This window comes from Nuphar pumila, chromosome 7 (genome assembly GCF_984573655.1).
Source record: "Nuphar pumila chromosome 7, dmNupPumi1.hap1.1, whole genome shotgun sequence".
In the NCBI taxonomy this organism is placed as follows: Eukaryota; Viridiplantae; Streptophyta; class Magnoliopsida; order Nymphaeales; family Nymphaeaceae; genus Nuphar; species Nuphar pumila.
In genome coordinates, this window is record NC_143255.1 from 130,425,508 (window position 1) to 130,449,100 (window position 23,593).

The 23,593-nt window shown below is 37.0% G+C and overlaps 2 protein-coding genes and 1 pseudogene across 2 annotated transcripts in view; 2 read left to right on the top strand and 1 right to left on the bottom strand.

The window, feature by feature from the left end:
- The window catches only part of LOC149833536 (calcium-dependent mitochondrial ATP-magnesium/phosphate carrier protein 2-like), a 31,310-nt gene extending 27,417 nt beyond the window's left edge, over positions 1–3,893 (top strand). Inside the window, exon 4 of the mRNA XM_090012882.1 lies at positions 3,161–3,893. Within this exon, the coding sequence (XP_089869008.1) occupies positions 3,161–3,353 (193 nt within the window). The 3' untranslated portion in view covers positions 3,354–3,893. The remainder of the gene's footprint in view (positions 1–3,160) is intronic.
- A 1,765-nt stretch (positions 3,894–5,658) lies between these two features.
- LOC149833537 (BTB/POZ domain-containing protein At1g03010-like) lies at positions 5,659–15,779 on the bottom strand (annotated as a pseudogene).
- Positions 15,780–22,232: 6,453 nt separating this feature from the next.
- LOC149833538 (small ribosomal subunit protein eS27y-like) lies at positions 22,233–23,278 on the top strand. Its single transcript, XM_090012884.1, has 4 exons — positions 22,233–22,322; positions 22,418–22,519; positions 22,678–22,706; positions 22,838–23,278. Exons 1-4 carry the CDS (start codon positions 22,320–22,322, stop codon positions 22,962–22,964), a joined length of 261 nt encoding a protein of 86 aa, XP_089869010.1. The 5' UTR covers positions 22,233–22,319; the 3' UTR covers positions 22,965–23,278.
- The last annotated feature ends 315 nt before the right edge of the window (positions 23,279–23,593 follow it).

A 23,593-nucleotide genomic window follows, 5' to 3' on the forward strand; every position in this document is an offset into this window, starting at 1 on the left:
TTCTGTAGTAGACAAAGCAACCCTCTGTTGCTTCTTGCTCTTCCACGAAATCAAATAGCTTCTAAGGAAAACACAAAACCTTGTAGTCGAAAGTCTATCTTTAGTATAACCTTCAAAATCGACATCACAAAAAGCTTTCAATTTTGTGTCTGATGAAGATGAAAAAAGCATGCCATACTGCATAGAATCTCTGACATACTTGATAATTTTTAGTACAGCTGCCAAGTGAACTGACCTGAGAGCACTCATAAATTGACTGACTACATGAACTGCATGAGTTATGTCTGGTCTAGATATAGTCAAATATATAAGGTTGCCAACTAATTGCCTGTATATTATAGGATCCTCTAGCTCAACACCATTAATAGCCTTCATCTTCAAATTTTGCTCCATGGAGGATTTAACTTCTTTTGAGTCATCAACTAATTTTGCTTTCACAACCAAATCTATAGCATACTTATGCTGAGACAAGTATAGTTCCCTTGGAGAGTAGGCTATTTCAAGCCCGAGAAAATACTTTAAACGCTCCAAATTTTTCATCTTGAACATGTTGGCCAGTTTCTTTTTGGTCTCTTTAATCTTCTTTATGTCATCTCCAGTGACAATCATATGATCTACATAAAGAAGCAATATACATTTTTCAAGAACAAAGGAAGACACAAGTAAAGCAGGATCATGGTAACTCTGCTCAAAATCAAGTGATCTCACTGCTGAACTAAACTTCTCAAACCAAGCTCGAGGTGCTTGTTTGAGTCCATATAACGCTCTGCGAAGCCTGCAAACTCCACCTTCTGGATCTGAGTATCCCTATGGCAGTTTCATATACACTTCTTCTTGCAAATCCCCATTCAAGATTGCATTCTTGACATCTAATTGCCAAAGATCACATTGTTGTATGACAATTACTGCTAGTAGTGTACGAATTGTGGTCATATGAGCCATAAGAGAAAAAGTTTCAGCAAAATCAATTTCAAAACGTTTATTGTATCCCTTAGCTACCAACCCGACTTTATACCTCTTCACCAACCTATCTCTCTTTGTCTTTATCTTGTGCACCCATTTGCTATCAATAATATTTTTTTTGGAAGAGGTTTTAGTAGTTCCCATGCCTGCATTCTTTCAAGTGCATTCATTTCATCAACCATGACTATTTTTCACTCCTTTTTTCTTGCTGCCTCTGCATAGGACTCAGGCTCAACATAAGAATAAATTAAGGCTAAAAATGTACGATGATAATGAGCAAAATACTCATAAGAGTAGGTTTAACCAAACTTATTTTTTCTAGCCAAGACTTGCTCCTCTTTCTCCCCTTGACTCTCCATTGTCTCTCTCCCACCCTTTTCTTCAAAAGGAACAAAAAATGACAAGTCAGCCTCATTTTCTGCCTTTTTCCTATACTGACTAAAATATAGAACACTCATAAAAAACATACCGAGATATTCACACTTTCCTTCCAACAGGATCATAGCACTTGTATCCTTTTTTACCATCAGTGAAACCAAGAAAGCAATACTTGACAACCTTAGGAGATAACTTATCTTTGTATCTGTTAGCTAGCAAAACAAAATATACACAACTAAATACCTTCAACAGATCATAGTTTGAAACTTTTTCATACAGTTTTTGAAAATGATATATGCCTTTAAGTACTCTAGAAGGCATACGATTTATCTGATAAATGCTCAGTTAGACTACATTTGGCCAGAATACTTTAAGTACTTCTCCTTCAAATAGAAGAGCTCTTGATGTCTTCAAGACATGTCAGTTTTTTCTCTCAGCTGTACCATTTTGCTCAGGAGTATAGGGATAGGGTTTTTTATGAACCACACATTTCTCTTGCATGAACCTTTCAAACACGTAGCTAATATATTTACCACTAGAGTCAGTTCGAAGAGTTTTAATCTTAAGTGCAAATTGATTTTCAATCATAGCACAAAAGCTCTTAAATATTTTAAAAAAGGTCACTTCTATTTTTCATAAAATATATGTGTAAATCTTTAATAATCATCTATGAAAGTCACAAAATAGGATGATCTTCCTTTTGACACAACAGAAGAAGGACCCCATACATCTTAATGTACCAGATCAAAAGGACTCTTTGACTCCCTATCACTAGACTTGAATGTTCGAGCATGACTCTTAGCCAATCTACAACTTACACAATCTTTGACATCATTTGATACAACTAACTTAGATTTTTCAAAACCTCCCGAGGACACTAAGCTTTGCAACCTAGAGCTGGAAATATGCGCCAGTCTCTAGTGTCACAAAATAGACTCATCTAAAATTGAAGCTCCATATCTTGTTTCAACTTTTCAAGAAACACTAAAAAACAAATGGAAGACACAAGGCACAAATGGAAGTCACAAAACACTCTCTACATACAAGAGATGCTGAACCAACACAAACACAGCCCAAACTCGGCTGATAGGGGCAGCCGACACTTTGAAATCCTCAAATATAGCTTACCGCAAGCTATAAACACCTCAAAACTTGCTCAAATTTCTTCCAAAACCGCAAAATAGCTGACCCAATCAGTTTCTCTAACCTTTCTGAATAGGATTGATTTGAGCCTCCAAAAACCAAAAACTGAAACTGATTCAATGTTTTCCTCAATCTGGACTGAACTTTTTAAGAAACTCAGAAAATCTAAAAAAAAAACACCAAAAATTCAAAACAACTCCAAATCAAATGGGGTTCGATTTGTAAATCTTCTAAAATCAAACCTTAGCAAGTAGAGGAATCAAACTAACCAAAACTGGTCTGAACAGACCTGTCATTTCTCGCTATATGACGTCAATCCTGTACCGATCTTCTTTCTTCTCCTCCTTCCAGAATCAGCTACTCATCTTCCCTGCACCCTCTAGCTCCGATACCATGTTAGAAAATATGAGAAAAGAGAGGGAAAGGAGCTAGGGTTTACAAGGAGTTCAAAATGGAGAGAAGAAACAAAGTTTCATTCTAATGCAATATCGTGTGAGGGGTCCTCACTAACATAAAAGGGTCGAGCCCTTTAGTGTACAACATAAAGAAGAAGTAAAAAGTCTAATATACCCCCTTTAATAGGGTATGTATAATAAGACCTAATAAAGTGACATTACACATAACTGTAATACATTATATTACATAGACTTTCAATAATGTCTACATTTGTTTTCAGAATGCAAGCACAACGTTCTACCACAACTGCTGGTTACGAAGGGATGTCTGATGTTTTCTGGAGGACACTAAAGCATGAAGGTTTTTCGGGGTTCTACAAAGGAATCTTTCCTAACTTGCTCAAAGTGGTTCCATCTGCTAGCATAACATACCTTGTTTATGAAGCAATGAAGAAGAATCTTGATCTTAAATAAGGTTATGTCTTTATTTTGCTGGCAAGACTAATTATCTCCTCGCTGGCTATTGGATTGATGGTGACAATAACCTAACTGCCATGATTATGACTACACTGATGACGATGATAGTCTCACAGGTCTTTTAATGTCTCAAAACATGGGTAACTGTGAACTTTATTTCAGGCTATCAAACAAATTACAAAGGAGTTCTTATAAACTTGAGAAGCTATATAAGAGCAATCCTTGAACTTAAAAATTTCAATATCTGCATCAAGTTTTTGGGTGAACCATCAGATAAATGCTCATTGGCTGGAGGTCATCCCTCACAAATGGTTAATTACATTTTGCTTAAACTGTGCAAACTATGCCAGCTCAGATTCATTCTTCAGTTTGCAGCATTTCTTAGGGTGGTTGTGCAGGCGAATCCATAAAAATACCAGCACATCAAGGACCAAGACAGTTGTTTTTTTTCCTTGTGTATTCTAGTGTATAACTTGTTATGTTGTGTGAATACGATTCATTAATGAGTTAACATGAAAAACTGGAGTTTCAGCTTTTGGGCTGCAGGTATTTTGGACAGCAAAGGGAAAGTGTAAGTTTCACTTTGGGTATTTGAGCAAGCAAGGTGTGTGTGTGTGTGTGTGTGTGTGTGTGTGTGTGTGTGTGTGTGTGTGTGTGTGTGTGTGTGTGTGTGTGTGCACGATAACTGTCCTGATCAGCTTGAGGATCTAAGTTCAGTAATTTGAAATTCAGCTTCGTGTGTGTGCATGCATGTGTGTGTATGCGTGCACGACGACTGTCCTGATCAGCTTGAGGATCTAAGTTCAGTAATTTAAAATTCAGCTTCGTGCGTGCGTGCGCGTGCATGCATCCTGATCAGCTTGAGGATCTAAGTTCAGTAATTTGACCTCATTGGCTGGAGGTCATCCCTCACAAATGGTTAATTACGTTTTGCTTAAACTGTGCAAACTATGCCAGCTCAGATTCATTCTTCAGTTTGCAGCATTTCTTAGGGTGGTTGTGCAGGTGAATCCATAAAAACACCAGCACATCAAGGACCAAGACAGTTGCTCTTTTATCCTTGTGTATTCTAGGGTGTGACTTGTTATGTTGTGTGAATACGATTCATTAATGAGTTGACATGAAAAACTGGAGTTTCAGCTTTTGGGCTGCAGGTATTTTGGACAGCAAAGGGAAAGTGTAAGTTTCACTTTGGGCATTTGAGCAAGCAAGGTGTGTGCGTGCGTGTGGGCATGCGGGCGTGCACGTGTGTGTGTGTGTGTGGCGACTGTCCTGATCAGCTTGAGGATCTAAGTTCAGTAATTTAAAATTCAGCTTCGCGTGCATGTGTGTGTGTGCATGCGTGCGTGCGTGCGCGATGACTGTCCCGATCAGCTTGATGATCTAAGTTCAGTAATTTGAAATTCATCTTCGCGAGCAAGCGTGCGTGCACGTCCTGATCATCTTGAGGATCTAAGTTCAGTAATTTGAAATTCTGCTTCAGTGAACCTGATATTGTATCCTGGACACAGGTAAATCTTAGGCTTGGTTTCTTTGGCATGACTAGTCATAGCATCCTATCTCCTTCTTGACTTGAAATGGGGAGACTTGGTTCATTCTTCTTGTTTATGCTTAATTGCGAAAAGGTATAATAGATTTGCCAGAATTTTTATGTGCTTATTTGTGTTCTGTAAATTTTTGTTGTTTGACTGCCAAGTTTCGATTGGTTTTAGATAGTGTTGTAGTTCCGTCATGGTAGTTGCAAGTCAGTGCAATGACCAGTTACTGCTGCTTACAATGGATAATAACTTATAAAAAATTTCAAATGTCAATGTATAAATGCCAAGAAGGTGTATAGAGGGGAAGTAGGGAAAATAATGTTACTCATTTTATTAATCACAAGTTATTATGAAAGGCCATTGAGTTGAAATCTCAATGATATGGTAGTGCCATCTACTATATCGTTTATCTTCATTTCTTCTTGAAATTTTTAGTTTGGAAATGGTTGGTTTCCATGAAACTTATCTCCAACTGTTATGTGATCAAACTTTGGTTCATTGAAAGGAATTTCTTGGCGTTCTGATATCTGTAAGCTGGAAGTACTTTGATTCACCTGCTAGGTTAAACCATTTTCCTATGGAAAATTTACATCAAATGGTATAGGGCTGAAATATTGCCTCAAAATCTTCTTTCTATGTCTAGAACTAGATTGTGACATTTGAAGGGCATCCATAAACAAATACGAGTACTACAACATAATGAATTGTGCATAAAGTTTCTGATGAAAATCTCTGAGTTATAGAATGGCATAGTGCAGAAATCTTCATTCCATGTCCACAGTGATTGTGGATAGAAATGATTTAGAAATGATGTGGATTATCCAGTGAATTTCTGTAAGCATCAAGAGTTTACTGTGTTTACCTTTGGGAGTACCTGATCAAGATTATGAAGTTTAACATGTAACATCTTGTTAAAGCTACTTGCTACATTTACTATTGGCAGCATTCAGTATTTGGAATTGTTAACAGAACCAACCATATAGAGGTCTACTTGACACTTTTATGCACTCAGAATAAAAGCTCAGGTCAATAACTTTATTCCAAATTCATAAAATTGTTTCTTGATACACTGGTAGCTTCAAATTCTTGGGACTGGATAAATAATTCATTTCAGAACAAGAATAACTTTTGGCTTTTTCGGTCATCTTGCTTACCTTTTGTTCGGAAAAGGCTGTTTAGTTTACTCATTTTTCGAAAAAGAGGCAAATATGTTTTCTGGGTTTTGTCTGACGAGAGCATTTTTCATAGAAATGTGATCTTTCTCCAGCTCTGCTAACCGCATTCTCATTCTGCTCAACTCAAGCTTAAGTTCTCTGTTTTCTCCTTACTGATGCATAGCTGTCTCTTGGAGAATTTACTGCACTTGAGCCTATGATATTTAGATATATGGAGCCTGTCAAAATGACTTGATCCGATGCATAAATCACGGTCCTCAATTGATTTTCGTAGCCTGATTTGCTCATGATGCAAAATTTGAATTGCCATTTGCACTGGAAGCCGTTCATTCTGTGCTGCACGGGTAGAAGCTTCACGAGACAGCTTCTTGGAGTCAATGATTTTGCAAAGTCTGCAGCGTTCAGATTCTTTAATGCTGTGGTGCACCTGCATGTATTGAGATCAATGTCAGATAATCTTGTTATCGGGAAAATCTTGGCGAGAGGAACTCTCACTATATTTTGAAAAGAATTTAATCTTTTCAGCAAAAATTTCAAGAAAATTTTGGCATATGTAAAAATAAAAAAAAAATATGAAAAATGTAAGAATCTAAAAATATTACAAAATTGTTTTATTGCATTAAGATTGTGGTAAAAATGCGACATACCAATATTAGCAATAATTTGAAAATATCATGTTTTTCTGTGTAATGTATCAGCCGATATTTTCAAAATATCAGTGATGTATGTAACATGGACTGAGTGTGATTGCACATATTATATGCTTAGCAACTAGCAACCACATTCACAGGTAAAAAAACACGATTGCACCTTAGCAGCAAAATGGTACATGTGCCTTAAACTCTCAAAAAAAAAGTACATGGGCTTTAAGCAGGTTAGGAGATGATACCTTCAGAAAGATGTCAATTGCCCGATAAAGTGCGTCATGTAATGTTCGCGCATGGCTCGGCAGCAGTTCAGCCAAGGCCATGAACTTTGACAGAGAAAGATTTGGATCTCCTGCAACCTCTGTGAGATAGTAATCCACCAGCTTTGATACTTTCGTGATGGAGCTGTGTTCTACATCCATGAAGCTGTCAGATTCATCACATAGTTTATTGTTTCCCTCGTCTTCCTCATTCAAACCAAGGAAGATTGTGAAAATCCTTTGAGCGGCATCTGTATCGAACCGCGGTGACTTATTGCTATTAAGATTTGCAGGGATGAGTATGTCATTGAGTATTGCATGTTGTAATTGCATTCCCATTCTTTTTTCTAGATGCATCCTGGATGCAGCAGTTGCATCCATTGCTAGACATGTTTTGAGCAATCCCGACAAGAAACCTACAGGAATCATGTTGGTCCTTGAAGGTGCAGGAAGCAAGCCCACAATGGCTTCAAACAGATTTCTCTGTTTCTGTAACTCTGCCTCACTGAACCTTTCTTTACTGTTAAAGGAAGCTCTGAGGGGAAACAGAGAGCTGTGTGCATAATGCATTAAGATTTTGTTGATTGTGTCTTGTTTTAGTCCCTTGGACTTCATTGTAATTAGAAGTCTTTGAAAGATACCCATGCTAAGTCCTGTGAGGCCCTTTCCCCACCAGTCTGATTGATTGGTAGGAACAGTCATCTGCTTCTCATTCATTTTCTTGGTCAAGCTGTTTCGTTCCAGTTTCGATAATCCTGAGTTTAGCTCTTCTTTACAAGCTTTTGAAGCAATGCTGTTTATGCATCTGCTGATGAGTTTGGCATCATCTGCAGCTGGTAGCAGAGCCTCACATTGATGGAGGACAGTGATAGAAGCTTGTATGCTTGTGACGACAGCCTCATTGATGTACCTCTCAGTTCTTGAATCCAGGTTATCTTTCCCAATTTCTTCTGTCATTTCTAGATATGCCGCCGCACACTTGAGCATTGCTACATTTGATGAAGTGATCTCCAGGCTCACCCCATAGCAGAATTTTGCTGCCAATTCAAATGCATCTGCTCCACCAGGGATGTCTGAGAGATCAATCCTTGATACTTTTGTATCTTTTTGTTGAGCAAGTGCTCTACGAATCCACCCGCTTTGAGATGCAAGTGGAAACTGTCGGAGGATATATTAACACCAATGTTTTGCAAAAATAGACAAAGTAGTTGCATAAACAGGTCAATGTTAACTTGAACTGAAACTACAAATATGGTGTTCTCTCTCTCTTCCCCTGCTTTGAATTCCTTTCATGAAAACCCAAGAGAACTAGTGTTTCAATACTGGGTCACATGGCTAGGGGCTCGTCCTACCTTGACATAACAAGTGGCTGGAGCCACTGTCAAGGCACACCAGGCCTGCCCGTGATCCAGCCTGTTTCGAGGCCTATACTTGCACCAATTCCCAAGTGAGATTACATATAAGCATGGGTTAGGATAATTCACCTTGTGTAGATTGAAGCTTCTTCCCCTTATGTCTACTGCAAGATCGCTTGGAACATCTGTTATGAGCCTGCATACAATAGAAGTGATGAAACATCATAGCTCTACCTGGTCTACCTTTCTTCTGTCGTTATTTGCCAAGAAACTTCAAAGTCATCAGTTAAAATGAAAACATTTGTTTTGTTTTGTTTTCTCTTTTTTGGGTTTTCTGTGCACGTGGAAGTGGAACAGGGTGGGGGAGGAACGTGCTAATGCAATCAATGAATCAAAGTTTCTTTGTTTAAATGGTTGTTTTAGATCTGGCTGCAGACCAGTTAATGCCTTTTGTGCTCCACCTGGGATTCCGGCTCTCAATTGTAAAGATTGTTAAAATCTGGTACCATTAGATGGTGTTTCATATGTCACTATGTTTCTGGAGGTTCATCTTTGACAATCAGAAGGCAGACTATCTATCATTTTGTTAGAGAATGACATGCCATAACAGGACGGTTTCATTACTGATTAGTTAAAGAAAAACGTGAAAAAGAAAAGATTAGCTCAAGAAACTTGAATAAAAATTCCTGGATATAGTCAACTTTAAACCCATCAAACAAATTTGGGGCGTAACTGTCCAACAAAGTTAGACTCCAAGAACTCATAAGCTGATGACTATCCTCATCCATTTAATTCCAACTCCAAAGGCCTAGAATATGCATGGTCTCATGAAGCAAACTTGGGTTGAATTCTGATCCAAAACTGCCTACAGTTTCCTATATTCTCTTCAGAGAACTTGGTGAAGTGGGAGGTGCGCAGCTAAAACTACACAAATCGGCACTGCATGGGAAACTCGGTTATTGATGCTGCATTCAAGCAGGGAAGACAGAAAAGTGGCACAAAAAAGATAAAACCTGCAATAATGCGAGTCTCTGAAACAGTGAAGCAGCTGGTCTCCATGGAGTGTTGTTTATTTCATGGACAGGAAAAACGAAGGAAAACTAACCACTGATTGCTGTGTTTTATGGCAAGGCTTGAATGGGCAGATCGCTTCAATGCAGTTACTGTTATGGCACCCATGCTGTTGCTTTTACCTGTGTTCTAAAGGAGGAGATTGTCATACGTCATCTGTCAAGTTTTCTAAGAGATGACATGAATTATTCCCAACATTGATTTGTCCAATCGAAGTTCTTTGATTTTGCGGGTATAAAATGAAGTAATTCAGATAACGTAGGAATGAATTCACTTAATCAGCCTCTGGACTAAGAAGGAACTACTAGGTTCGGCAAGGAGATGTGGGGTGCCTATGTTTTTCACATAAGATTGATCTGGTTATCTGTCTCAACCCAAGGCATCCATACATGTATATATATGTTTAGACGAAGGCTCTGATGATTAACTATATTTAGTAATCTAGAAGTGCAGTACAGGTTGTTAGTATAATCAACATTACACTGTCGGAATCTCTCATGTCATCATCATTACTATTATGCAAGTGTCAACTAGCTTTTGAAGTGAACTGCTATCTTTCAAACTCACTTTAGATGGCAGGAAGATCCTTTGTACTTGCTTCTGTCCCCTATTTTTTTCCTTCAAATTTCCTCATCTAAGACCAACAGTATGTTTGTCTGGAGAGAGAGAGAGAGAGAGAGAGTTATGAGTTCAAAACACTAATTTATGTGGAATGAATTTTGTAACTTGGGTAGAGAAACTTATGATACAGAAGTATCATTTCTACGTAGACGTTTTGTTTTGGGACTCTATTAAAGTTGCTACTTTTGCATTTTATTTCCTTCCCACTATTAGTAGCTGTTGTTACATAAGAATAAATGAGCATATGATGTGGCAATCCCTGATCCTAGCAGTAGGTCAGTCCCACAGTTAAGTAGATTCCACAATGTCCAGCCTGTATTTTATTGATTCTGGACTCAGACTAGTGGCTTTGAGTATCAATTCATTAAAGGCAGATCAGTAATTTAGTTATCAATTCATTAAGGGCAGATTAGTAATTTAGTAGCCAACAATGTGTTAAAGCAAATGATTAGTTTGTACACCACTAACTTCATCCTAATCTTTCTAAAATGCTAGTGGCTGAAAGAGCTAATAGTTTAAGATTGACAACTGAAAGAACACAACCAGTGGGGGAAAATCATGGAAGTGATGCAGAGCAAGCCCATGTTAATCAAAACTGTTTGCTGTCATGCAACTCTATTTTATGTTTGGCTTTTTGATGACTATCATTTTGTCACAAAGTAAGCGGCATACCACTCATTTTCAACTCGGCCTGGGCCATATCACACCTTGAGTGGGTCTCAGCTTAGACTCAGTTAGTGGCTTCAGTCCTTTATGGGGCTTGGGCCAATATGACCTGCAATCTTAGTCCAGTTAGGCCAATAAACATGGTCTTCCATAGTCGACGACTCAATCATGCTTGACTGAAGTTTCGAGTGTTGAACTTAACCAACTAAACCGACTTCTGCCCATGTTGGAACCATAGTCACAAATTTAATTCTTGTAACTTCTCAGCAGGGAAAATCCCATCATAAATTAAAGTTTTTTTTACTTTGAAGAATATCAAGAAAATGGAAACTTAAAAAAGTTATTTATTATAAAAAGTTCCATTAAACTACTGATAAAAATCACAGCAAAGCAACAACATAGTTAAAAGGACGATGTATTGAATCTATTTTGATATTGTCAAGCTTTTTATAATTTTCAAATTTATTGTGATAAAATTCCATTTTTTAAATATATTTTGAACATGGTTGAAAACCACATCTTTGAGTCCAAGGGCAGCTTCATAAGCAGCCAATGGACTCAAATAAGCAAAGAGGTAGACTCAAGCAAGTTCATTCATGTTGGATGCAAGGAAAATCCTGATTTTTTGGAAATTTTGGGAACTGGCAATTTTAGTAAACGGTAATGACATTATTTTGATAACCATTTCATTGTTAAGTGTTGAACTCTAAATTTTTAGTGTATCATGCCATTAAGCTAATAAACGAGTTAATAGCTCGTAAAAGTCTACTGACTCTGTTTAAACAATATTATGTATAACTTGGAATTTTATGATAAATGTTCCTGTCCATGATTGTAATTTTCTACTATTATGCCATGGTTGTTTTGATGTCATTAATGCATTAACAAAATTTCATTGCTAGAAGCTGTTGGATTATTTGGTTACTGTGCAAAAATGGAAGACAGCAATCAGGTAAACACAACCCAGCTCGAACTCCATGGGACCATGAATTCATGGTCCAATAAGTAGACATGAGCCCAAGTTTGGTCAAGTTGTTCTAGTTGTGAACAGCCATGACCAAGTCTTTGATGATTGATGCAGAGCACGAATAGGACATGACCGGGATCCACAGGGTCCAATTGGATCTAATATTATACTGTGAACATTTTTTATTTTTAGGTCATGGCATGTATTTGGGTATCAAATCTATATTGGATCTATATTTATTTAGAATGTTTATCATATTATAGTGTTTATCAAATTAGGTAGATTTTATCAGTTACTATTGTAGTTCCTCCATCTATAAAAAGATGAGAGGGGGCAGGAGGATGAATCTCGAACGGTGGCAGAGGAGGAGGAACAACGAAGAGGATGAAAAGGGTTTCCAATAAACGGCCTGCGTCAAGGGAGATAACGCACCTGTATTTTCTCACCTTGGCTTGTGTGCAGGTGCTGGGCGCTTATAGCTTTACTTGGAGTAGCCGTTACCTTTTCAGCATAACAAACCCCAAGTTATGGGTTAAGCCCTCAAACAGAAGCCCACTTAGTTCATGCGTGAGACCCTATGATCACAGAAAAACTGGATCCTACACTAGATCCCATTCTTGTACTGAATCCAATATTTGGATCCAACACATAATAGTTCAGATTGGAGCAGTTTATTTTTAGTTTTCTCTTATTTCCTTGTTATTTCCTGTTTTCGTAGATTATCATAAATAATTTAACTTATTAGATGTGCCAGTGTGCTGATTCTTGAGGGGTTCAAGAGCGATCCTCCTGATTACTGCACCAATGATTTTATATGAGTCGAATCAAGCCCTGTTGGTTTTAAATGAGACCAGAAGACTCTCAGCATCAGAGCCGGACCTGTAAAGAGGCCAATGAGGCTTGAGCCTTAGGGCCCTTGGGCCCAAAAAAATTATAGGGGCCCATTGTTTAGGTAGTTTATATAAATATTTTATACATTTTTATTTAATATGATATAAATATTTGAAATATTATATTTGTTTAATGTGAATGCAAATTTTATTGTTATTTTGATTCTTTAAAAAAAATTTGGAGGCGCTGCCCCCGAACTCCTACTATTAATAGGGGGCCCATTTTTTCCCTCGGCCTCAGGCCCCATAAAACACAGGTACGGCTCTGCTCAGCATGATACCGTGAGACAGGATGAATGGCTCCATTTTGGGCCGAGTGTTAACCGTCATACAAGGCCTGACATCGGGACATGAGCCCAAGGATAAGGTTCTGACCTTCAAATGACTGATGACCATAATCACAAATTGTGTTATTGGGATCTTTTAGCCTCAAGGAAAAAAAAAAAACTCATGTTGGGAAATATCAGCAAAATCCATGAACATTTAAAAATAAAAATAAAATGCATCTAAAAATAAAAAAAAAATCACAAAAGCTAACAAATTACAGGAAATGGTGTCTTGTAATTTTTTGATATTTTGAATTTAGCAGAGTGGTTTTCTAGGGATTTTTTATTTATCACAACAATATCATGATAAAGTCATAACAAAAGTTAGGTTTATGATATGGCAGAGTGGATAGTGTCCTTTTTTTTTAGAGAGACAACGAAACAACTCAATATTATTGATTTAAAGCAAGATTACAGAAATTAGGTCGACGAGGCATCGGCCCAATGTTGTCAGTATCAGCAGAAAATCGATATGATACTAACCTGAAAAGCTATGAAAGATAGGCAAAATCCAAATATCATAACCTGTCCTTAAATTGCTTATTCTCCTTAACTTATTTACCATTTGGATGGTGTCATAGTCATCCATCATAAGTTATATCACACTTAGGAAAATTAATTCAATGACTCGTTATGTAAGAACCCAGATCAACTGTCTAATTGAGGACAAGTAAAAATTCAATCCTACTTCATATTGGATCTATCTAGTTGGTTCTTTTAAGACCAACACTATATTTAAATTGGTATGCTCAAGTCATGTTTAGACCGAATTTGGATACTGGTTTTCTCTTTTTAAACTAACACTTATTTTTGAACTATTTTTGTTTAGCAAATTTCATTTTATTGTAATGCAAATATAATCCAAACTTAAGTTACCATTTTAGATCCAACACTGGTTCAAACAAAGTCTACATTTATGCAATACTAACATTCGTGCCCAAATATGAATTAGATTTGTTCGAAGTTTGTTCTAAATGCATGCTAAAAGTTGAGGCTTCAATATAGTGTACCAATATGTAGATCCATTGGTGGACATGAATATAGGTCCAAATATGGATGACATTTGGATTCAAATAGGGATCCTACCCTTACAAAAGGCTGGGCAGTTTGCAGACCAGAAAGGATCCTACCCATCAACATTAGGGATGCAAACGGATCGGATCCGGAAAGCTAAATACATGGGAAAGCGGATCCAGATCGGGCCGGAATAACCAAAAATCATGAAACCTCCATCCTGGATCCGACCCATTTGCATCCCTATACGACATATGATGTCAAATCTTGGCTGTCCAACTGATGCATCTGGACGGCTAAATTAGACCATATTTTAGGCAAGAATGCGGGCTAATCCTAACCATCGGTTAGACAGCTAGGATCGACATATGCTGGAAGACATAATATATCATATGATGGGATCCATGTTCGGCTGCCTGTGATTTAGATCTGGAGTTTTGAGCTGGCCTAGATTAGGCTGCAGCTCATTAACCGCCCCAAGCCAGCCTGTTGTCCACATTAATCTAGCAAGTGCCTGACCCAGATAGGGTTCAATACTGATTCTGGACCTGACCCACTGAAAGTAGGCCTGTCAAAGGGTCGGACATGTGACAGACCCAGGTCTCTCGTGACTCGGTCTGTTAATCAGGTCCTGATAATGGATCCAGGTCCAGTTCCGACCAAGCAGAACCAAACCCAGGTCTGGATATAGATAACATATATCAGACCCAATGAAATTTAAAATAGCGAAATAGCGGATTTAGAAACCAAACCCGATTCCATGCACTAGTCGGTGAAAGAATTTGAGATAGCCAAAGTTCTATCACACGAGAAGAGTAGAGGACACTAAGGAAATAAGAAGTTGCAGCAGAAACCCACGATTCCTCAACCCAGGAATCAGCACATAAGCTTTCATTATATGTTATAACTAATACAAAGTTTAGGGTACTAAAATACCCTTTTACAACATAACTAAGTTACAAGAACACCATTAATGAGAGTGTGTCAGCCCTATACAAAATAACTTAATAAAACACAGGTTGGATCCATACCCGATTTGGACCCAAATATAAACATGACTTCTTTTCACCCTCCCTCAAGTTGTATATGATTTTGAACCATGAACAACTTGTCTTAATTTTAACATCCAAAATCTGTTCTTGGTTGATCCCTTTATGAACAGATCAACAACTGAATCAATAGTTCAAACAAATTCCAGTTCAATCTCCTTCTCTTCTACCTTCGGCCTTACAAAGTGTTGATCAATCTCGATGTATTTGGTACGATTGTGGTAAATAGGATTGAAATGACATATTGATGGCACTTTGATTATCACATAAGAGGAGAGACTGATTCTCCTACCTCTGTCAGTAGGTGCCTAATCCATGTAGCCTCAATAGTGATAGTTGCCATTGATCTATATTCGACCTCTGTACTTGACCTAGCAATTGCTTTTTGTTTCCTACTACTCTAGTATACCAGATTCATCCCAACAAAGACACAATAGACTGAGATTAACCTGCGTTCATCTAGGCCTCCTGCCCAGTTTGCATCAGTGTAAACAATGAGCTCATATACGTTTTGCCCATTCATCCTCTTTTTATACAGAAGACCATCCCCGATGGTTTCCTTCAAATACTAAAGTATTCTTTTAACAACTTCCATATGCCCAACGTGCGGCTCATGCATGAACTAGGATACCTGATTAACTGAGTAAACAATATCAGGCCGAGTGAAAGTGAGATATTGCAGCATGCCGACTATGTTGCGATACCTCGTAGGATCCTCATATAAATCTCCATCTTGGGAATTGAGTTTCTGGTGAAGAACACTTGGAGTTCCTAAAGGTTTGCACTCTTGCATACCTGCCATGCTGAGAACATCAATGGTGTACTTATGCTGAGTGAGGGTCATTCCTTCAGTTGTTCTGTTAACTTCAACTCCAAAAAAATATCGTAGTTTTCCAAGATCCTTCATTTTAAATCTTTGATTCAAGAGCTGCTTGACCTCTTCAATATGATCATTAGAGTTATCTGTAATGATAATATCATCTACATATATCAATAACAGAGTAATTACATATTGGCTTTTGAATATAAACAGAGAGTGGCCAAAAAGGGGTCGACTAAAATCATATTTTTGTATTTTAAGAGAAAAACTATCAAACCAAGAATGGGAAGCCTGTTTCAACTAATATATTGCTCTTCTTAGTCTGCACATGTATTTCTTAGGATCTCCTTTTGCATATCCAGTGGGCTGCTCCATGCATATTTCCTCTTTTAGTTATCTATGTAGAAAAATGTTTTTGACATCAAGTTGACTAAGTGTCCACTGATGTTCAATAGCTAAGAATAATATGACTCTGATTATCTTCATTTCTACAACTGGACTGAAAGTCTCACCATAGTTCTGTCCTTGCTCCTGTGTGAAACCCTTTGTAACAAGTCACTCCTTGTATCGTTCGATAGTATCATCCGGTTTGTATTTTATTTTGTACACCCACTTGGACCCAACTACATTTCTATCACGTGGTCTAGGAATAATATCCTAAGTACCACACTCATGAACGGCCTCCATTTCTTCATTAATCGCTTCAATCCATCTTCTGAAATTTGCGGCTTGATAAAATGTTGTGGGTTGATCTTCCTTACCCAAGGAGGTTAGAAAGAGTTGAAAATCCATCGAAATTTTTTCATAATTGACTCATCTTTTAATCGGATGACAAGAGCGAGTGGATCTTCTAACATCGATGGTTGGGGTAGAAGTAGAAGGGGCATCCATCTCCTGATTAAAAATGGAGGGCAACTCTCTTTCTCGTCACGTATAAACGATACCTTTATATCTTTCTGGTTCCAACGATAGTTCTGATCTCGTACTCTCCTGGGTAGTCAACCTGTCAACAAGCATAGTTCTCCCATCTCTTTGAATACAATATGAAGGACAAACATCATTAGTACTAGAAAAAAGCTCAGAATTCAACCAGGGGTAGTAGACCTCAACTTTAGAGTCTAATTCAAAGAAAGTGGTATATTGATGATCAAAGTTTAGTTCATCAAAGACAATGTTTTTGGATATCTTGATGTGCTTACTCATAGAATCATAACACTTGTATCCCTTATAATCATTTGCATATCCTATAAATCTGCATTTCAAGGCTTTGTCTTGAAACTTATGTCTCATTGAACTGTCAATATGGACATAACATAAACAACCAAACATGCGCAAATCATGATAATCTGGATGAACTCCATATAGAGAAAAATAAGAAGATTTGTTTTCCAAAATAGTCATGGGCAATTGGTTTATCATATGAACTTCCGAATGAAAAGCTTCAGCCCACAAAGCAATTGGAATATTGCTATTATGCACCATATTCATTGCACTTTCGACAATATGGCAATGTGGTGTAAGTTTTATGAAATAGATTTTAAATATGTATTTTTGATAAAACGTTTTGTGAAAGCCAGACACAAAATAATAAAAACCGGCTTACACTAGGGTGAGATCCGGGTCGAACTCAGGGAACGGAATGAACAACTTTATATTCCATAGAATTGTAGTCTTTATTGCCTTAAAAGAAAAACAATTAACTAATTAAAAGGAGTTACCCTCTGCAATGGGCTCAAAAAAAATAAGCAGGCCTTATTACAATTTTGCTTAAAATAAATGGTCCTAAAACTAAAAGAAAAGAAAAGAAAAGAAAAAAATGATCGTCTTTTGCTTGTGATCTAGTCCCTTGCAATGCACTTCTTCAGGTGAATCCAAGAGCTACCGATATTTGATGTTTAAATGTCTTGCATTCATTGACTTACATTTCTAAGGGCTCTTTCTGAAGGGCTCGAGGGGCCTTTTGAAGGGCCTTCACACACGCAAATGCTTTCTTGCAAAACACAAAAAGACAAAGCACAAAACATGCAATAACTATACCAAAATCTAATGTTAGTTATAAGAAAAACAAGAAGAAAGAATTAAAGCTAACAAACTTGTAACAAACTAACTACTTGAAACAAATTTGAAACAAAATAACTAACTAATTGAATTAAAGAAAATAAAACATTAATCTAATGTTAGTTATAAGAAAAACAAGAAGAAAGAATTAACGCTAACAAACTTGTAACAACCTAATGTAACAAACTATTTAACAAACTAACTACTTGAAACAAATTTGAAACAAAATAACTAACTATTTGAATTAAAGAAAAGGAAACATTAGATCAAGCTAAACAAATTAACAAACTCATTAAATCTAACTAATTACAAATCAAACTGATTCTAACTAAATTAAAAGAACGTGGATTCAAAACTAACTAAGCATTTTGTTTACTAATCTAAGAAATCAAACTAGAACTAATTAACAATTCTAATAAACCTATCTACTAATCCTAAAAAAGGAAGTGAATTGAGTTATGACTAATCAACCATAGAAATTAAACAAAAATCTAAAACAACTAATTAGACAAGAACGCTATGATATAAACGACTTGACTAAGCACATAGGATCACACATCAAACTATGCGGGTCTGAAGAGTTATCAGCGTCAATCAGGCCAAACATCAGATCAGTGTGATTGACGCTGATCTCTGGATATGCGTAGGCTAGAAAATATGAGTACTGTGTGAAGCACGCAACGAGTGGACGTTCCAATGTGTGTTTATTCAGTAAAGATGGGTTGTTCTAGCAGGCTTTTATAACAGATCTGGACTGTACTTCACGACTTGCTGAATTAGCAATTGTGTCGTCTCCAGAAGAATGCTATTCAGCGTGTGGATCCGGTTGTTGTTCACTCTAAGATGCAGAAAACAAACTGCGTGATTACAAAAGTCACGCAGATTGCTTTCTGTCTGCGGTTTAATAGAACTTTGATGAATAAATGAGTTCACGCATGCTGCTGCAACATACAGATATCCACGTTGATCTGCATGATGAAGGAAATCACGCATTTAAAATACTCAATCCTAAACTAATTAAAATATGAATAAAAAACTCCTAAACTATTTAAAATACTATAAAACACATAGGAAAGGTTGAAATTGGCATATTTATCTTTATTTTTTTTAAGTAGTTTCTCGAAAAACATTGACAAGAATGAGTTTTTGATGCATTTTTTTTATAGATCATGCATAATATATATATATATATATATATATATATATATATATATATATATATATATAATACAAAAATTATGCGTGATCATGATGCTTTTTTTCAACAATCTCATTTTGTTGAGGTGTATGAGGACAATATACCCTTCTACTGATTCTATTATTTTGGAGAAAATTAATAAAGTCATTTGAAGAGAACTTACCCCCTCCATCACATTGAAAACAAAGAATATTTTCAGAGAAATGGTTATTGACAAAGGAATGAAAATTTTGAAACAACTTGAAAGTCTCAGACTTGCATTTCATAAAGAAAATCCAGGTGTAACGAGAATAACTATTAACAAATATAAAATAATATCTAATTCCAGATCCAGAGGCAATTGAGGCAAGCCCCCAAACATCAGAACAGATAATTTCAAAATGTTTTGAAGCTCTTTTATTAATAGAATGAAAAGATAGAACATGACTCTTACATAAAAGACACCTAGAACATTTTTTGTCATCGACATTTAACCCTAAACTAGACTTGGGAATGAAACTATCTGAGACAAGCTTCTCAATTAAATAATTACCGTAATGACCTAAACGACCATGCTAAAGATTTGGCTTATTACATTCAAAGACACTAAAGATACATTTAAGAATCACTAAAGGAGACGATAAGGAGAGCTTCAAGTTGTGATCAACAGGACGAACACGAGTAGAAGGATCTTTTTGAAAGACATACATATTGCCCTATCGTTTTCCTTTAACGAATATCTCCCTTATGCGAAGATCCTTGACATGAACAAAAAAAGAAGTAAATTGAACTAAAACATTAATATCATCAACAAGCTTAGAAACAAAAATAATATTTTTCTTGATATTAGGAGCATAAAGGACATTTGGAAGACTAAGAGATGACTTTGACATAAGAATAACATAGTTTCCAATATGAGAAATAAAATGGTGCGATCTATCTCCAGTGACAATGCTATTCCTGCCAACATAAGGAACAAGATTTATGAGCTTACCAACATCACCAATAACATGAGTCACTGCTCTGGAGTCAACATACCAAGTACCCTGATCATTCTGTTTTAGATTTAATCCCGCCAAAACTGACAATAGCAACTCATTTACTTCTCCACTGGCCTTTAGACTATCTGTTCATTTCTTCACTTCTGTCTACGATGATTTTCTTCTATTTTGAGGATTGAACCAACAATTAGCCTTGATATGCCTCATTTTATTACACAGAAAATAAGTGAGAATTGACCTTTGTTCCTGTGAATTGAGAGGTATGTTGGGCGTAGGTAATATTCCACGGCCTCCTTGCGCATTCCTTCCTTGACCTCCCCTTCCCCAGAAATCATAACTTCTTCATCCTTGCCTATAAGCTATCCCTGTGGCAAGAACATCTTGTGTGCCTGGGTGTACATGAGACTCTTTAGAGAATCCTTTCAAGGTCATCTAATATTGAAATAGTTTTGTACGCAAATCTTCAAATGTGGGTAGATCAGGTAAACACGATAAAGAGGTAACAATCATGTGATAGTCAGACCCCAACCCGCTCAGAGTTTGTTGCACCATGTCTTTGTCACTTACTATACAACCAACAATGGCTAGTTGATCTGTAATGATTTTCATTTTGTTCAAGTACTCCATGATAGTCATGGAGTCCTTTCTCAACATTTGAAATTTCTTTTTAAGAAACACCACCCTGGCCTGAGAAACCTGTGAATATGTCTGAACCAATCTATCCCACAATTGCATAGCCGAAAAGTCAGCTGGAATTGCCACAAGTATCTCTTGTGACAGTGTAAAAGTGATATAAGCAACCAACACCTGGTCCCTTTTCATCCAGGTTACATACTTTGAATTTCTGACATACACCGTGGTAGATGCTCCTTTACTGTCTTTTTCTTCCTGTGATATAAACTCTAAAGGGATTGGAATATAGCCATCCAAATGTGCAAAAAGACCCTGACTCCTTATGAAAGGAATGATATGTCTCTTCTAAGTCAAGAAATTAGAGTTGTTCAACTTTTCATACATGAGTTAACTAAGAAAACTTGAAGAAAGATCAAACTGGGAAAAGAACGAGTCTATGTTTCAAAGAAAAAGGAATTCAAGAATAGATGAAGAATACGTTCAACACAATTTTTAGTCTCAAAGGAAATTTTGTTGCCTCCTCTTTTTGTTTTTTAATCACTGTCAATACTCAAACTAAATGCAACAAATCAGACGCTACTGTGAAAATAAGTCTAAAAAATAGTTAATCAATATTTTGCACCTCTCCATGTGTTGACACAATGCAACCTTGAATCTCGATGGTGTGTGAAAAAAAACTAAATGGACTAAGAGGAAAATCGATTAAGGAAGAAGGTGTGAGGTCACGATTCCAAGAGAATAAGAATGACAAAACGAGAGAGCAATATTAAATCAATATGAAAAAACCCAAATAGAATAACGAGAAGAACGATTATGAAAAAAAAAAGATGAGATCATGATTTCAAAAGCAGGTCACGATTTCAAGAAAATAACTATGACAAAATTGATTGAAATTTCAGCCTTATCGAAACACAAATCGAAATCAAGAGAAGAAAAGAAAGAGAAGAAAATGTGGACAAAATAGATGAGAAGAAAAAAAGAATAAGAAAGTAAGAATATATATTACCTTAGAAAGAAGCAGAAATATCAATCTCGATGTTTATAAAGAGATCACAATCACCAAACCCTAGATCTTATGGTTTGATACTAATCACCAAACCCTAGATCTTATGTTTTGATACTATGAAAGAACTATCACACAAGAAAAGTAGAGGACACCAAGAAAAGAAGAAGTTACTGAGAAACCCACGATTCCTCAACCCAAGAATCAGGACATAAGCCTTAATAACCAATACAAAGTTTAGGGTACTAAAATACCCTTTTACAACCTACCTAAATTACAAGAAGACCAGAGAGTGTGTCACCCCTGTACAAAATAACTTAATAAAACATGAGTCCGATCCAGACCCGATTTGTACCCAAATATAAACACGACTTCTTTTCAGTCCGGCTTTGTGAATCCGACCTTGAATATGTAATTGGATCCATTTTATTGAATTTAGCCCGAACCCGGTATCAAGAGGGCCCACTGCCCTCCCGCGTACGGCAAACTAGGTCTAAGAGCGGGGAATAAGAACGAACGGCCAAGATCAAAACTGGGCGTGATCGGGCGGATAGGCACCCTCCCTCTTCTTCCTATAAATACCTTTGGAGTTCCCTCTTCTACCCTTCTCCGTTTCGAGAGGGTGGAATTCCTGAGAATTGCGGCAGAAGAAAAACCCTAGGATTTCTGCGATCTCTCGCCTCCCACCCAAAATGGTGCGTTCCCCCCTCTCTCTCTAGAGATTCAATCCTTTCTCTGCGCTATTCGATTCATCGTCTTGATATTTTCCTTCTGTTTTCTCGGTTCTTAGGTGCTCTCAAACGATATCGATTTGCTTCACCCACCGGCGGATTTGGAGAAGAGGAAGCACAAGCTCAAGCGCCTCGTTCAATCTCCGAACTCTTTCTTCATGGTAACGATTTCACTTTGATTTGTCTTTCTTCATTGTTCTTAAAGAATCGGAAAGACAGACGTTGTAAAGATTCTCTGGGGTTTCTTCTATGGAAGAGGAATAAGAGTTTGTTGGGTTTCATTTTTCTCTGATTTTGATTCGATCTTTTGTTGTTGTAGGATGTCAAATGTCAAGGATGCTTCAACATGTAAGTTTTGATCTTCTAGTTTACTGCTTAATTTTACTTACGTTTATCTGGGTTTGTGGTTATTTTTTCCCTTGATTGTATTTTGTGGGTTTTCATGGGATTATGGTGATGTCTTTGGGTTGGAATTGCAGAACGACCGTGTTCAGTCACTCGCAGACTGTCGTGGTATGTGGGAATTGCCAGACGGTGTTGTGTCAGCCGACCGGAGGACGGGCGAGGCTCACAGAAGGATGCTCTTTTAGGAAGAAGGGGGATTGAGACTTGAATATGTAGTTTTTTCTTTTTGTCTTTCCGTAGCCAACCTGAGATAATGCGGGATTTGAAGGAGAAGTTATATGGGTTTGGTTTCGTTTATGTTCTTGTAAGGCGTACTTCTCTTGTTTAGCTTGTGTGTGTGACTCCTATTCCTTTCAACTTTAGGTTTTATAGGTACAGGAACTCTGCTAAGTGTCCATTTCTTATTTTCAGCCATGATTGGAAATTTTCTGCAGCTTATGTGACCGTACTTTCTATATCAAATTTTGGATATTATCATTGCTGTTAACAAGAAATTTTGCATCTTATTCATTTTATGATTATCTTGTCTTCCTGCATGTCGAAATTTTATTAGAACTAATAGGTTGCACATTGTTTGTGGAATGCATCTTTTTGGATGGTGGGACATATTTTTGGAACACCCTCGTTTGATTATTCATTGTTCTAGGTTTTATCTATATTGTTTATGAATGACGTGGGATTTGGCTAATGTCAACATTTTCAAGATTGTACAGAAGATTTTTTGTTGCATTTCTGTTCTTGAGAAGCCTTTGAGAGACTTTTTTTGGGTCAATGGCAGTCATTTTATTGGCTTTGGCATATGAATCCCCATCTGGTAGTAGTGAAGGTAC